This window comes from Mastacembelus armatus, chromosome 23 (genome assembly GCF_900324485.2).
Source record: "Mastacembelus armatus chromosome 23, fMasArm1.2, whole genome shotgun sequence".
NCBI lineage: Eukaryota > Metazoa > Chordata > Actinopteri > Synbranchiformes > Mastacembelidae > Mastacembelus > Mastacembelus armatus.
In genome coordinates, this window is record NC_046655.1 from 10,439,637 (window position 1) to 10,456,525 (window position 16,889).

General features: G+C 40.4%; 1 protein-coding gene across 1 annotated transcript in view; it reads left to right on the forward strand.

Annotated features, from left to right (window-relative positions):
• Window positions 1–16,889, forward strand: part of iqsec3a (IQ motif and Sec7 domain ArfGEF 3a) — a 78,699-nt gene that overhangs the window by 33,873 nt on the left and 27,937 nt on the right. The window contains exons 4-5 of the mRNA XM_026327382.1: window positions 5,393–5,996; window positions 13,529–14,823. Of these exons, the coding sequence (XP_026183167.1) occupies window positions 5,393–5,996; window positions 13,529–14,823 (1,899 nt within the window). The remainder of the gene's footprint in view (window positions 1–5,392; window positions 5,997–13,528; window positions 14,824–16,889) is intronic.

Sequence of the window (16,889 nt, forward strand, 5' to 3'; positions counted from 1 at the left end):
ACAATAAATATAAGTCTGGCCATTTTACAGCAGGAGGCAAGAAACTGTTTCTGACACATCTTGTTTTGTAGTTTCACCTTAACCCGCTCACCCTGTGATACCGATCACTAGTCCTCCGCAAAAGAACCGAGTGCCTGCCTGGGATTTTAACAAGAGCCGAAGGCTTATTCTCTGCTTCTCAGAGACATAAACTGGTCTACATTGATCCAAGTTCTCTTCAGTCAACTCCCTGGGCTCAGAATGTATGGATTACATATAAAAGTACAGAATTACAGAGAAACTCTCTGTTATCCCAGGTTTATTCTCCTCTCTTCACCTCCTTCTTGCTAAATAATGCCATTTATGAGCTCAAATGTCCTGCCCAAGTGAGCGCAGTATTGATTGGCATCTCCATAACCAATCCATCACTTCAAGATCAATCACACAAGGTGAGCAGAAAGCTCAAAAAGGACACCATCAACCATGCATAGCAGCGTGTCTACTCAAGGTGAATTTCATATGGTAGAGACAGCCATGCTTGGTAAAGTAACAAGTATATTATATAATTATTTAACCTTTAAAGCTGTCATAGATACGTGCTTTTTTACTTCAAATATAGTATAGTTTTGAGATTTAAAAGGTTAAAAGCTCAGGCCAAGATATTCTGACTTTTAGTGCCTAGTAAACAACGTCAATTTCCAAACCATCAGTCTTACAATTCCTGTAATGCATCTTAGTGTCATTCATTGGAGTGAAATTTATATTAAAAAGACATCGCTTGTGTTACTGGCTCAAACTTAAAGATCCACATGAGCTGTAAGACTTTATCAACTGTGCGGTAGCCTACTCCCCATGACCAGTAAACTGATCTGTAAAATCAGTGGACTTTCTGTCCCTGATTACGTGGTGTGAGGTGGTCTGATTAGGCTTCCACTCATGCATTTCCAGAGTCAGGTCTGGGCCTCTGGGCCTGCGTCACCCTCATGCTCTTCCTCATCTCGTCATTCCTACTGCAACACACGTCATAACTAGTCATAGCACATTTCCCAGCAGACACTTCATTCCTCCTTACTCACACTCTCAGCAGCATGTTAACACAAAATAAGGCAGTGGAGTGTCCCCACCTCTACTATTGTGAATGCACGCTTGCGAGGAGGTTAATAAAGTGTAAGGTCACACTTAATGAAGAGGGAGGGAATTATTTTATGTATGCTTCATAATCATGACCGGGGAACAAAAATGACTCAGTTTGACCTGGTGATTAGAGAGAAGCAGGGTCTTTTTGATTCTAACTGAGAGTCTGAAATGAGGATGTATTTTTTTTTTATTTTTACTTCTTTGTTTTTCCATAGTGAGATTTGTTACTTGTTAATGGAAAAGATGAAACATAACATGGTAAAAGGAAAGAAACCACACTGGAAATACAAGCACATAAAAACATTTTAAAAAATACATTTACAATCTGTCCAAGTCATGTTTTTCCCACTTTCAGAGACAGATGAATTTCTGATTACTGATAAGAGTGGGCACCTTCTTTAGGGATCTCATTTGCAATGACTTCTGCTGATGCAGTTTTCCCCAAATAATACTCTCTTCAGCAACTGCTTGGCTGCAGTCCACCAGAGGAAAGACCCCTTGAACCCCACTGGTCATGTTGCACAATATCTCATCTTTGCTGCAGCAGCAAAATCTAGCAATCAAGATTAATGAAAGTCTAAGCATCCAGTGGTGACCATAGCAAAAGTTGCTAACCAGCTCCTGTAAAGCTCACTTCTAAACCCATGTTATCCTGTTTGTTTTGTTCAAATATAAACCAAGGTGTAAAATTGACAAGAGTAAACGTACAAGTAAATGAAGAACTGTGTGCTGCTGCAGGCAAAATTAAATAATAAATCTGTCTCATGTATCCAGATTATTGTACATTTCTTGCTTTCCATTATATCTGAAAAGGGGTGTTTCATTAGAAGTTGCATAGACGACTAAACGTAAAAATCTAAATGTAATGCCATTTAGTGAGATTACATTAGTGTATGATGTTCTGTTGGTCTGGTATTGTAAATTGCTGCCAACATGAAGAACTCACACCCAAACTCGACTCACATCCTACTATAGTGCCAGCCTGTTAGCAATCATAGCAGAGAGAGCAGGAGATGTCAGTGGACACTATCATTATATTCAGGATAAAATGCATGGAGGCCACTACACTCATCTGTCTTCAATACTGACATTAAGGAAAAATGAGAGGAGAGAGAGGCAGCTTCCATGGCTTTTCTCTGCCTCGTCAGTCACGCTGACACCTGGAACGGCTCAATCTCCTTACCTGGCGGAGGACAGATTGGCAGGAAGACTGCATGCATGCATGCATATGCGTGTGTGTGTGTTTGTGTGTGAGATGGTGGACATAGTGGTTGACAGGAAGTTTGACAAAATGGATGAAAGGGAGGAGGATGAGAGAAGATGATATGCAGAGAGTGTGAGTGACAGATTTAGAGTTTGGAGGAAAGTGAAGCCATTGCTGAAAGTTGCTTGCAATAACTCTTGAGCTGATGCACATATACACATATGCTGTATATAAATATACACATGCATATAATATCAATGACTGCATTCATTTTACCTGGTTTATTTATGCTATCCTTTGGATATAATCCTCTTTGAACATCTTATCCACTGTCTTTGGAACTTTTTTAGATCCCTTATCCGAATTAGACTTAAATCCAGCTCCACAGAGCCTACTGGTTGTCAGATTATCTCTGACCATAACAAGTGCTTCTGTAAAGTACACATGGAAAAGACTACATTTAGATTCACACAAACAAGCTGAAGAAATGTGAGCATATATGGTTGGTTACAGTACAACTCTCCACCTAAAAGAAGTCTTCTGTTTTTCCAGGCAGGTCTATTTTTTGCACAGGAAAAAGCTCACCTGCAGCTGAGTGTCAAAGCAGCAGACTATTTCTCTATTCATTATTCATTACTCATATAACTTCTTTTTTAGAAGTCGCAGACCAAGCTATATTCCCGCTAAAGATACTTTCTAGTCAAGCTTGTGTGCTGCCATGTATGCTGAAAGTGAGAAGTCAGCCTCCTGTGCAATAAGGGGAAGCAGATGGGATTTTGCTGTGCACAAATCTGTTTGAATCTTTTTTTCCCAGACTCAAGGCTGTGTACAAACACACTCGGTAAATCTACGGGAAACATGCTGATATGTAGACCGAGACACACACCTTTACTCATACATACGTTTATAAAATAAATTTTTAGCCACAGACATAAACATAAATTGGGCAATGCTACACTTCCTCCCCTGTTAATTCTTTTCACTTGTCTGCAGTTTTGGCAAATACACATTTATGCTATTCAGACTACAAGTTAGTCAAAACTGTGAAGCCTCCTCGCCCTCTGGGGAGAATCATGCTAATTTTCTTCTGCAGGATTGTGCATATGGCAGCCTCGATGTCCTGATTTTATGCTCACTGACTCCAGTATTATCACCATATCTAAAAAGAGAGAAGAAACTCTTATCTTAATCTTGGTAATAACATGCCCAGCTGCTATCTCAACCACTGTCAACTAGTGTGGAAACCTGGCTCGGATTCAAAGATCTTTTAGGAAAATCTGCTGATGCCTAACAAGTTGTCCTTACAGTAAAATACTGAAGCAGAAAAATCAAAACAACAACAGGTTTTGGTATTATATGTGAAAGTTGTTATGGACTTAGTGGTAAGACCTGTATTTGTTAGTGTATAACAAACGTTTTATGCTGCTTGTCTGACTTTGAAATTAGCCTTGCTTGTAGTGTGGCTCTATGGATGGTGATGCCAGTGCCTTAGCCCACAGCTGTGGTCCAGTTTAAGTGCAGAGATTTATACATCCCTAAGGATAAATGATAATAACTGTGATCCCTTCATTTTTTAAATGTAGTGTCATCAGGTCAAATTTTTATTTTCTTCACTTTGAATTAGGACCAAGTCTCTGCAGAGCTAAGGACCCTCCCATGTGTTTCTACTGCAATTCTAGTACTAATTAGAAAATGTTAGTATGCTTAACAACGATGAACAATGGTAAACATTACGCCTGCTGAGCATGTTACAACTGTCACTGCAAGCATGTTACTACAGTGACATGAGCAAGGGGGTTTCTGAAGCTGTTCAGCCATCTGACAAGCACTTCTGATGAAGCATACTGGCAACTTAAGAGCAGCCTTACAAAACTGCTAGATAATTGGCAAGTGGGAAAGGAAAAGACAATATTGGAAAGGGCTTATACGATTCCCTCAAAAAACAACAAAAAAAACAAAAACCCAGAGAACTCAGAGTCAAAAAGTCAATAATCAATACTCCCGAACAGATCCTCAACCCAGATGTGGGCTGGAAAAGTTTTGTTTATTTTTTCAGCCTTAGGGACATTCTCTTGTATTGCAGATACACTAGGAGACTCCAGTTTTCTGAAAGCACTTATCTTACTGAAATCACAGTTTCTATCCTCTCATAGCTTAGGTAATTTAACAAATACATGAAGCGTGAAAACAGTTTCAGGTTTTGGTGTCTTCTTTATTATGGATGCTTATTATTTTGGTTGAAAAGCTGCACAGACAATTTTGCTCTAATCTGTCACTGCTAAAAACACCAGCTTGACAGAAGTGCCTGAACTACAAAGTCAGAGTTATATTACACACAATTTAATCCACAGAGAAACAACATGACCAAAAGGGAGGATTAAATTCAAGGCCATCCCAGTAAAATACCATCAAAAATGAAACTATGGCTTTTTTTTTTTCCTGCTCTAAAAACTGCAACAATGAAAAGACACTTATTAAATACAGACAAGGGAAAGATGAGGGTCTAGTGTGTCTTCAGAAACAGATCAAACCAAAACACTGCAACACCACCTGGCCTCTATTGTCCATGTTACACCTCATGTAGTTATTACACTATAAAAAGCTCCCACACTAACTGCCACCATTCACACCTTCAGTACACAAGCACACTAAAAAGCCATAGAGACATTTGTGTTGGCTGCATGACTGTCCCCCATGTCTCTGTGTGCGTCAACTTTCTTGTTTTTTCACATGTTCTCTTCTGAGGATTTTGCTTAAATATAATAACTTTTGATCTTTTTTTTTCTTCACTCTTGTACACTGTGGTTTTGTGAGCTGTTCTGTGCTGTACATTTCCGTCGTTTCCATTGTCTGTCAGTGTCTAGACAGACGAGAGATGCAGACAGAACAGAGCAGGTAGACAGATGAACTGGCCCTGCACAGTTGATGTAAAATGATTGAGTGAGATCATACAAAAGAGAAAAATAAAAGAGTCAACTTCTTACCACTAACCCAGACAGCCTGGAGAAGAGGTCAGAGCTCACCACGGATGCAGCAGCAACCTCACTCTGCATTTTCTCCTCCTTTCTGCAGCGATGACCTTTCTCCAGACTCATCTATGGGGGAGGAAGAGAAAGGAGGAGAGGGGGAGCTGCAGAGTGAGGTCCAGTCACAGCCACAACCAGAACTACAGCCCCAGCAACAGCAGCAAGAGACTCAGCCACAGACTCAACCACCACAGCGACAGCCCCAGTCTGAGCCCCAACCACAGACTCAACCTCAACCCCAGCCCGAAGCCAAACCTCCACCTGAGCCCGAGCCGAAACCCCAGCCCGTGCCAGAGCCTGAGCCTCAGCCCCAAGTCGAGGCACAGAGTGAGGAAGCAGCACAGGAGGCCCCTAAAGCCCCCTCGCCTTGCAGAGATGAACAGACAGAGGGAGAGCAAGAGAATCACAAGTCGGAAGAAGTTGTCGAGGCAAAGAGAAAGCAAGAGGGAGAGGAGGCCGAGCGGCATGAGGGTGAGGCAGCACAGGAAGAAGAGGAGGAGGAGGAAGGGGGAGGAGCAAAAGGAGGTGGGGCGGGGAGGAGAGCCAGCCTGCACCACACAGCCTCGCCCTTGAGGGTGCAGCGCAACGGGGCCGGCTCACACTCCTCCACCTCCGACTATGAGCTCTCGCTTGACCTCAAAAATAAGCAGGTAGGGTTGTGTTGGGCATGGGGAAGGGGTGTGGGTTGGTGTGTTGTTTGGGTGAGGGCAGGGGGAGGGCTACAGTTTCTTGGCGTGTGTGTGTTGTACGTCTCGTGGTCTGACATGTTTGTGATGTTTAGCTTTTTATGAGGAGGAGGACGTTTATTTTGGAGGAAAAACTGGCATTCTTGATTTTTCTTTGTCATATTGAACCCTGTTGGCTCTTTGGGGCTTTCCAAACTGTATTCACTTCCTTTTCCTCATTATCATAAACCGTCATTAACATTTTCGTGTCATCATTTCATCATCATCCTGTCTTGGTTTTGTCTTATCAAATTTGGATTGTGAAAGTATGTTTTCTGAAGCTTAATATAACTATACACCTGGTATTTTACTGCTGTGTTGTTAATGTTGACTCTTTACATTAGGTTCAGGACATTATTACACTTGCATCAAATTACACACAAGTTGTATCTGCATGAATGAAGAGCTTTTTAATTTGTTGTTTGTCTACTGCTTTATGGTACTCAAGTGGATGAGGAAAGGCTCCAATTTCCACAGAGAATAAAAGCATCTAACTGTTATCTGTTCTCTTTTTATTACAGCCAGTTAAAATTGTTTGCTCCAAAGCTATGAACTACAACTGTATTTGTACATGTGCTTCCATGTTCTAAAGTCGTGTGTTCTTTATCATGTTGTTCATCAGGGGCTCAAAAATCATCTTCATTACACTATCACCTCCATTTCGAGAACCATCAAACATTCGCCATCCATTTTCAGTGTCATCCATCTAACAAACATTCTTCAGTCCATGGATCTTCGAGCAGGTAAGGTTGCAGAGGCTGGGCTCTATTCTTAGGGCTCTCAATCTACTCATCAATTTTCTTCAAGTGCAGCTTAGATTTTTTTAATCAAGGTAAATTTCATTGTTTTTAATCATATCCTGTTAAAAGCAGTTATAAAATGTCTTGTGAATCAGGGTTGAGACCTCAAACTTAACACAAATTTTGCATTGAGGAGGCAGAAAAAGTCAAATGAAAGATAATATTAAGTTTCATTCGGTGAAAGTTAGGATTCCAGTGTTTTGGGCACTAAAAGTATATTTCTGTCCCCGCTGCTCCAATTTCTTTTCAATACCTTATCGAGTTTCTCTATTTGAGACCAATTTAATAGACTAACATTACTGTAACAAATATTGTTCCAGCCCTAAACATAATAAGATATGATTCAAACAATTAATTTCTTTGTTAGGAAAACTTGCTGACATTTCTCACTCATGTCCCTACATCACTTACCACTGTGCACTGTCACACACTCGAACACAATAAGAAAAACCTGTAAACACGGTCGCCCGTGGTGCTAAGTGTCCTCTTAGCCTCAGGGCGTCATGCATAGACTGGGAAGCAGAGTCTATTCAGATGTGACACAGGCAGTGTTTGTCTGTGTCTATACCTGCCTGAATTCAATGAATGAGGAAAAAAAAAAAACAAACAAGATGAGCTACGGAACAATTCTTGAAGATGTTTACTAGAATCTGTTTTCCATATGATCGGCCACTGAAACTAATGTATCTGAGTGAGATGGTTGCTTTTTTTCCACTCCGTCAGCTCCATTTTCACTCTGTTTTGACTTAATTTCCTCACTCATCACTCCACTGTGACACGCAAGATTCTTTTAACCTCAGCTCCAAACCTGTCTCCCTCTCACCTCCATTCTTGGTCTTTTAATCTCAAGTCCCTTTTTTTTTTTTTCACCATTTGCTTGTCAATGATGCTGGAGATACACAATCCTCTAGATTGATTTTCTGTCTGTACAGCTGGGGGTCTAGGGTCTTGATGAATCTACAAATCAATGTCAGGGTAATTGGAACTGCAGGGTGATCAGGGCGATAGCCTGATTTCTGGGGAACAACCGCATGATGAAGTATTTGAGCTTTAACTCATTCTAACTTGAGCATTCAACCTTCAGAAACCCCTGTTGTTTTTTTTTTTATTTTAAACCACTTTAACTTAGTTCATTTTAAATACTTCCTCAAACTGGAAAACTAGTAAATGTTTAGATTTGTATGTTGCATTAATATGTATTTCTGCCTGTGAACATTTGGTATTGCCTCCACGAAACCGAAGCATTTGATTCAGTCTAAGATGCAGATGCAATAGATGCATCTGGTGGCTCATTTATGTGTTCTGCTGCTTTAATGACACTGAAAATGAAAAATGTTTGGGTTTTACCTCCTATAGAGAAATGTAGCATGTGTGAATATGGAAGTTATTTTGTCTTAAAACAATAAATTGGTTCTAACACAGGCTTTGGTAAATAAAAAAAGATGTAGATGCACAAAAACGCCCTTTAAAATCGTATCAATCCGCCTATAGCCAATCTACAATTTATAGACTACATCACAAGGTACAACGCAGACAATATATTAGTGGCTAAAGGCATATTAATAAATTAAACCTCCCCTTCAAAAGCATTTGAGTGTTTCTCAGACCCATTAAGTATCTGCACTTTGACTTCCTCTGGGTCTATTTACTCTCTCAACCACAGCCTTGGAAACAGCAGTTTTCTCCTGTTTTATATAACAGTAATTTGTTAAAAAGTTAGTCATCAAATCAAGGATTCTTGGAAAAGTAAGTAATCCATGCAGGCTGCAACGCCTTTGCTTTTATAGGATGATGAAGTGATAGATGATAAGACCTGACTTTAAACAACTGCTCCTGCTCTGTAATTGCTGCTAATTTCTTCTTCAGTAATTGAAGTGTCCACGAATAAAAAATTTTAAAAAAGGCATTTATTGGCAAATGGAAAAAGAAGTGAAAAGTTACATCTGGGGGCTTGTATTCTGCAAAACTACTCAAATGTGAAAGGCACATGCAAATAATAAAAAAAGATAAATCAAGAATTCTTAGTGCTGATGCCAAAAAACTAAGGATAAGCAAATGTTCAAAAGGCTGCTGAGAACAGTGAGGATGCATCATGTGGATGCATGTTTTTTCTGAATTTAAATTAGTCTTTAAGTAACAACTGACCTTCTCTGTACCCGACTTCATAGTTGAGCAAGTCTCTTGTTGTCATCCACATTTTGTAATATAGTCAGCCGTAGTTGTGTCCTAGTTTTGCGGTTATATAATCATCCTATTAATCATGCAGTTGTTTCTGTGCTGTAAGACAGTGTGTGCATGAACATGAGAGCTAATAACCGCAGCTTTGCATTTTGGCCCTTATTTCTGCATCATGTGAGGTTTTATAATCTGCAGTTTCATATTGGCATATCACTCTTTCCTTATATTAGTATTTTAGAGTTGACAGACTCAAAATTTAAAAATTAAAAAAGAGATTTCACTGCAGATTTTGTTACTTTCAGACAGACAAGCTAAGTTACCTGCCTGTTCAACATGGTTTCATATTTGCCATACAGACACGAGTGGTATCAAAATTCTCATCTAACTTTTTGCATAAAAACCAAGTACATATCGTTTCAAAATATTTTGACCAGTTCCTCTCAGTTGCTGTTTGACTCTATAACAAAGAACCAAACAGTTTCACCACAAACTAGCTTCTCATAAAAAACTTCCTTTTTTCATAGCCTCATATTCAATGTAGCTGCTCTCATAAACGGAGAAATACTTGAACACTGGAAGAACAAGTCAATTTTTAGAATTACATGCTCCCCTTTAACAGTTTAATTCTAAATAAAAAGGCAGAGAGACAGTTTATTTACTTATAATGCTCCAACAGTGGAGATAGATAATAATCCTGGCACATGACTTAATATAAACTGATTAGACTATAAACATGCTGTGTATTGTACTTTCAGTTTTGAGACACATATATATAGCCTAAAATATTTGAAATTACTAAGTGATGAATATAATACTCTTTTATCCTCCCTTGTAATTTCATGTTAGTATTATTGCTGTTTCTATCTATACTTCATACTCACTATCAACCCTCAACCTCTGAGTTACATCTGTCATTTTGTACTACACCTTTGTTCCCCCCACATACTGTCGTGTTGCACCACTTTGCACTTGCTCGTTTTCCACCTTTTCCTCCTCACTCAAAGGGGAACATGAGGTCAGCATGCTGTTGATCTGCACGTCAAAATCAATTTAGAAAACCTGGTGGAAGAGAGCTGTGCCATCACTGTTCTTTCAAACGACTGCATCTCTGGAATAATCTCTCTCCATCAGTGCCTAGTGCAGTGATCAGAGGTGGAACTGACAGTCGGCTAATGGGAGGGATTTTCAGCAAGGCCAGTCTTGGCACGGCCATCCGCCTCATCACCACCTTCTTTATCTCATCTTCTCCTCAATACCTTGAGCCATTTGTTTTCTTGTGTAGTCAGTGCTCTGCTGTCCTTTGCACTTCTACAGGCATTATAAGTGCTGGATTCTCTTCCTAACTAGGAATGTGCCAGTATCAAACCTTCATGCTACAATCACTGAAGACATAAATAGCTCATACAAGTAACATTAACACAATGATCACCAGTTTTTCAGCAGACAAATTAAGTAATTCATGGACATCGTAGAGGATTTAGCAACTAAAGAGCCAGAGTCAGTAAAGACCAAAAACAGAATTACAAGACGGCAAACAAATGAACGATAATGTTGCTCCCTATCAGAACGAAAGGCAATAATATGTCAGTGTGTTCAACCTTTTTACTGCTGGCCCCTAGAGTTGTAGTACTTTATAGTAAGTATTTCCTCCTGAGTGTTAGAAAAACATGATAGCAATTGACAGTAGCACAGTTATATTGGGCTCCTACAAGCCAGTAACACCGCCCACCTGCCTACACACAGTATTAACAAATAGAGCTGAAGCTGACCCACGAGGAAGAAAGCACTGTGCACTATCCGTGATTCATGACAGTAACAGAAGTTGCTAAAATTGCAACAATGTGTAACAGTACGTAGTAAAGCCAGATACCAGCAGGTCTATTACTCCAGCACAGTGCTGGCTAACTTGGCATCAAATATCTGCTTTTCTCGACTTCTTGTTCTCCACGCTTCTTTCCTCTATCCATCACGCCAGCTTGTCTAGGTGGCTGTAATTCCATCGGACTGGCAAAGTGTATCAGAAGCACACTCTGATAAAGAAAGCAACGTGACCCAAATGCTTTATTCATCCCCAACCCAGCTTACGCAGAAGGCAAAACAAACAAGCTCGACTGCCACTTTTAATCAAACACAGCCACAGTGACGGCCCTTTCTCACATCCAAGGGCACCTCTGCAGTGGAACTGTGTAGAATCTGCTTTGATGAAGGACACCTTTCTAAATAATGAAGTCAATCATATTACTTCTGTGCCTATCTTAAAAAAAACAAAAACAAACAAAAAACAGAAAACAAACAACGCAATGTTTTATTAAGTGTTAAGGTTAACTTAGTCAGTTCAGGAGTGCACACAGCACATTCATAGAACAGTCCAGATTAAAAGGTGATGAATATTCAGTCTAGCTTGCAAGAGCTGACGGCTATTCAGAGGTTGCCATCAGCAGATACAGTAGAGCCCCAAACCAGCATCCTATTCAGAAACCACCTTAATATTCTCAGTACGTCTCACTTTGCTTGCAGAGGCTCTGCAGTGAAATGTAAATCGAGTAGATAAGATGGATTTTCAGTGTCATTCCACTTTTCTAAAAGGCTTTGTATGTGATTCCATTCCTGCAATGACAAAGAGAGGCTGCATCTTGTTGAACTAACCACTTATCACAAATTGCAAACCCTCCAGGCATTAAAGCCTATCAGTGCCTCTTTGCAGGACCATACAAGGTGGCTGAGTGACTTTGTCCAGGACTAAAGTGAAAGGAGATTAATGGCTGAACGTCACATTTTGATCCATCATGGTCAAAGTAACCATTCACTCAATTGCATTTGATTTTACAGGGAGGATATTTTACTGAAACCAAATTAATCCTCATGTACAAGAAGCTAGTTCAAAGGCAGAAGAGAAAATTGATTAAGGGAGTGTTGGTTCTAATCAAACATTTACACAGAGACTTTCTTTTCTTTGTTCTAGGTTGAGCTCGTGACTGTTAGGAGATGCAAACTTGTTGCTATCTCCGGCTGCAGCCCCGAGCCCGCTTAGAACACTTTAATTTATATCTGGAGGTGGTTACATGGGTTCCAGGCACCGTCTCACTTTACACAACAGGGGAAAGTTGAAACATAGGTTAACTTCAGAGTTCATACAGAGTTCACATCCATACATTCGCATGTCTTGGTGATTTGCACAGAAAACCTGGGTTTCCTCAACTATGACATGCCTGGTTACACCCTTTACATAAATCTGTCTACAAAATGACAATTCTCATAACACAGTTAGCAATTTACAATGCCCTTATTCTAACAGGGAGCAGCAAAGATTTCTATTTCCTTAATTAATGTTCGTATCATGTTTAATGTGCATTTCTACACAGCATGTTTATGGTATTTTCAAGATCGGAAAATGACTAAATGTTGACAGTTGTATTCCTTAGAGGCTGAAACCTCCTCCATACGTGTGCCCTTGATAAAGTTAGAACAGAAGCAGAATTCTATTCATTGACTTAGTCTGAATGAAAAAGCTTCAGAGTGACTTGATAAGATAAGAGCTCTTTCTGGGCACTTCCAAAGATACCCAGACCCTGATTGTTCTGTGAAACTCAAAGAGGTTTCATCGAGTGTTTGAGCTGCTGTGAGATGAGGATGGCTATATTACATCTCTATCTATTTCCCACAGCATTTGAGCAATATTTCACAGGCAAGATTAATGGCTTGTTCAGCTTCAGACAATTTAAAGATGCGTGGAGGACCTCTCTATGGAATTCACAGAGATTATGAGTTCTACTTGCTGAGGAAATGAGCAGTTTGTCCAGATGTCATGAGTCAGCCTTTACTGTGTTCTCTCACTGAAACTGTAGCTTTGACCAAACTGTATATCGTTCATGTACAGACGTCACAAGGCTGGCTAGTAAAATAGAATTACACAGTCATCTGAGAATATTATTTGGGGTACTTTAATATCTGACTGCTCCTCCCAAAAATTGGACTTTACAACCTCTTTCATCTCCTGGGAACTGCATTTAATTTCTCTTTTTCCACTATAATTATCTCTACTTTTTCACTGCTCAGCTCAATCATTTCCCACCTACACTTCATCTGTTTTTTTTCACACTGCTATTCAACTTCTATATGATATTAATTTTTCATGCTCTACAGACAAGATACATCAATATGCTGAAGCACTGGTAGCTCCTTTTATTCCAAATATAAGCACCTATGATACAAGAATCATAGTAGCAATAAGCAAAAAGCCCTCTTTGACCTTGGCAATGATTTTTCTGACACATATGTCTATATCATATGTCTGTACAATTTCTAATCAAAATGCAGCCATCACTGTCATATAGGATCAAGTTCTAGGAGACGTAGTTTAACCAGTAATTGAAGATTGTCCTGATAAGTTACAAGTTTTATTGTGATTTTCAGAGAATATCAGAAATTGTACAAATGTGTTATTTTCCTCTTCTATCCTTCTTTCTGCTTTTCTTTTAGATCGAAATGTTAGAGCACAAATACGGTGGTCACCTCATATCCCGCCGTGCTGCCTGCAAGATCCAGACTGCCTTCCGCCAGTACCAGCTCAGCAAGAACTTTGAGAAGATCCGCAATTCACTGCTGGAGAGTCGTCTGCCTCGACGCATCTCCCTGCGCAAGGTGCGTGTCCAAAACACGGAGGGTTTCTCTGCTGAACGGGCTCTGGCAGAAGGCTGTAACTTGGCAGGCATCCCTTTGGTGCGCTCACCATCTCTGCCTGCTACAGTTGGTGGCACCCTGACAGACCTGGAAGATTCATTCACTGAACAGGTCCAGTCATTGGCAAAGTCCATAGATGATGCACTCAGCAACTGGAGCCTGAAGACCATGTGTTCACTGCAAGAAGGTGGCACTTATCAGTTCAGTGCTGACTCCTTTAATGCAGCAGCAGCTGCTGCAGGAGTGGGAACTGGGGGAGAAGGAGGTGGTGCAGGAGAGTCAACAATACATCAAGGCCCAGTGGACCCAAGTGACCTGTCGAGAAATGCAAGCAAGCTAATGATGGCATTTAGAGATGTGACAGTGCAGATCGACAGCCAGAATTTCCGTGTTTCATCTTCAGTCATGGAATCATCCACATCTGTCCCTCTCAGCAGCTGTGTCCAGCCAGAAGGAGCCTACACCACTATAACAACTACTTCCACAACAGAAAACTCCACATCAGTCCCTATGCCACCTGGCCTCTCACAAGAACACCTTCTTCCTCCTCCTCCTCCTCCTTTAGAGCTTCCAGCTGAACCCATAGATCCACCACCACCACCCCAAGAACCCCCACCACTTCCAGACTTAGAGATAGAAGGAGGTGAACAGGATGACGAATTCCCTGCTCCTCCTCCAAGTGAAGAAGAGCTTGGGGAGGAGGAGCAACCTCCCCAAACCCCTATGGATAAGATGGCTGCTCCTCAAAGCCCAGAGGAAATTGTGGTGATGGAACCATCACCCACACAACCCCCTCACACCATCCCACCACAAGAGGCTGTACTGTTGGGGACCTCTCCTGTGGTGGAGCCCCTGGAGGTGAAAAGGTGTAGCTCAGAGTTGGCAGACAACAGCTCAGAGCAGATGAGCAGCAGCAGCACTTCAACAGACGCACGCTCCACATCTGAAGCATCATCCAAGGAGGCACTACAGGCCATGATCCTCAGTCTGCCACGGTACCACTGTGAGAACCCTGCCAGCTGTAAATCACCCACGCTATCCACTGATGTCATGCGAAAACGCCTCTACCGCATTGGCCTCAACCTCTTCAATGTGTGAGTAACCAACACACTTTGTTCTGTTTAAATGATTCAAATGACATTTTAAAATGAGGTTAAGTTTTTCTTTTAACAGTTCTTAATCATTGCTTATTATTTAGCCATGATCAGCTGCACTGAAACACACAATGAGTAGTTTGGATATGACAGCAGTGCTTTTTAGACTGGTAATTTGTGTTTCTTAAATATGTTTTACACTGAAATAAGCTATTACTATAAAGCACTATAGATAAACATGACTATAGATACATTGGACAACTATAGAATGTTCTATTTTCAGTGAGATTTATGAAGCAGACAGTATCCCAAGCTCTGTTTCAGGTGTACCTGAAGTTTCATGGGACCTTCTGGACTCAAAAGAGCAAAGAAAAGCACTTTTCCTCACTGGTCCCTATTGTGCTCAAAGACCAAAACAGAATTCAACCCAAGTCCCAGGCCAGAACTGTGGTGTCTTCTTTGGTTGGGAGAAAGACAAATCAGCACAGGGACTAAAATAGAGAGGATGAATTATTGAGACAGAGACGTCTGGTTTGTAAGAAGAAAGGAATGGAATGAAAGAAGTGTGAGTACCTGGCTGAGATGAGATCAGGCAGTTAAGGGCGATAATTTAGTTACAAACAAATGACGTCTGCTTGCCTTCTGTTCTCACAAATCTTCACTTTACAATAATAAGAGTGGCAGATTTACCACCTGAAACTCTTGGTACCTTCCTTTATTTCACACAGATGCAGACAAAATCACTTTTCATTTGTTGGAAGAAATAGCACCTGTGGTTGGCAGATTTTCTTTAGCTTGCTAATTCATTCAAACATTTAAAGATTAACATATTTAATGCTGTACAACCACAGTGTTGGTTAAAGGTCAGAGATAAACACTCAAACTGAAACTGTATAAATTGCCTAAAACTACTCGTATGGGGTGTTTATAGTTATTGACAATTTAATTTAAATGAATTTTAGTGCATTAAATGTAATTTCATGTTTTCAATAATGCCACTACTGCAAATGTTATTGCATTTATGAAGCAAAACATAAAACTCCTTGTAATGATCAACTGTACATGCCAGTAAAACTCTGAGATTATTCAGAATAAACTGTACTGAGTATTAGTTGAAAATGTAACGGAAAAAAAAAAAAAATACAGCATCATCCCTAGCACACGTGATGCACTGCAGATCATGAGATCGTGTGTTGTACTGTGCAGAAGAGCATTTAGGTTCATAGGTCTACGGTAGCTACAGCTTATCTATAAATCAAATTAAGTACATTTATGTAGCACTTTCAAACAGCATCTTGCTGGTCAAAGTGATTTGTCCTCTGTTCCTGCCACCACCCAGCTCCCACTGCATTTTCCTCTATGGCTTCAAAGATAGTCAGCAGTAGAAAAACATGCTTTCTGTCCCCGAGATGTTTGTTTATGCTTGCTGCTAGCAGCTTTTTGGTCATTGTGAATTCAGTTCCCCTTTCTGCCTAGTGAAGAGTGACAGAGTCAGAAGCAGATAAGAACTTCCCAAAATGTGCTCCAGACAGGTGCAAGGTGGTGACAACAGCACTGACTGAATCTGTTGTGGATATTTGTTGCTCAGTAACTTTGGTGAACTATGACCTGCAGTAAGGTCAGTATTAAAATAATCAATTACATATTTAGAGATGAACTTTTAAACATTTTCTTACATGATGACACACTAGCTGAAGCAGAACTCAAATAGTGTAGGCACGATATAGACAGCCAGGCCTCGCCCGAGACCATTCCCCTAGTCTTATGAGCCAGAACCATCATAAGCCAGATAGCATCTTAAGTCAGACACCAGTCAGACACAGCAGTAACATTAGATCCATGACTGTATGTATCATATATGCTGTTTGTAAACACACACACCTACCACATCATAAACTGCCTGATGAAACTATACAGAACCACAAATACAAGCAGTATAGGCCTACCCAGTAACTTACATGCAAACAACAATACCTTTATGTAAACAGCGAGTCTTACCTTGGATGATGACAGCGGCTTGAACACAAATTCCTTCATTATAACCAGTTCTCTCCTAAATGCCAGCA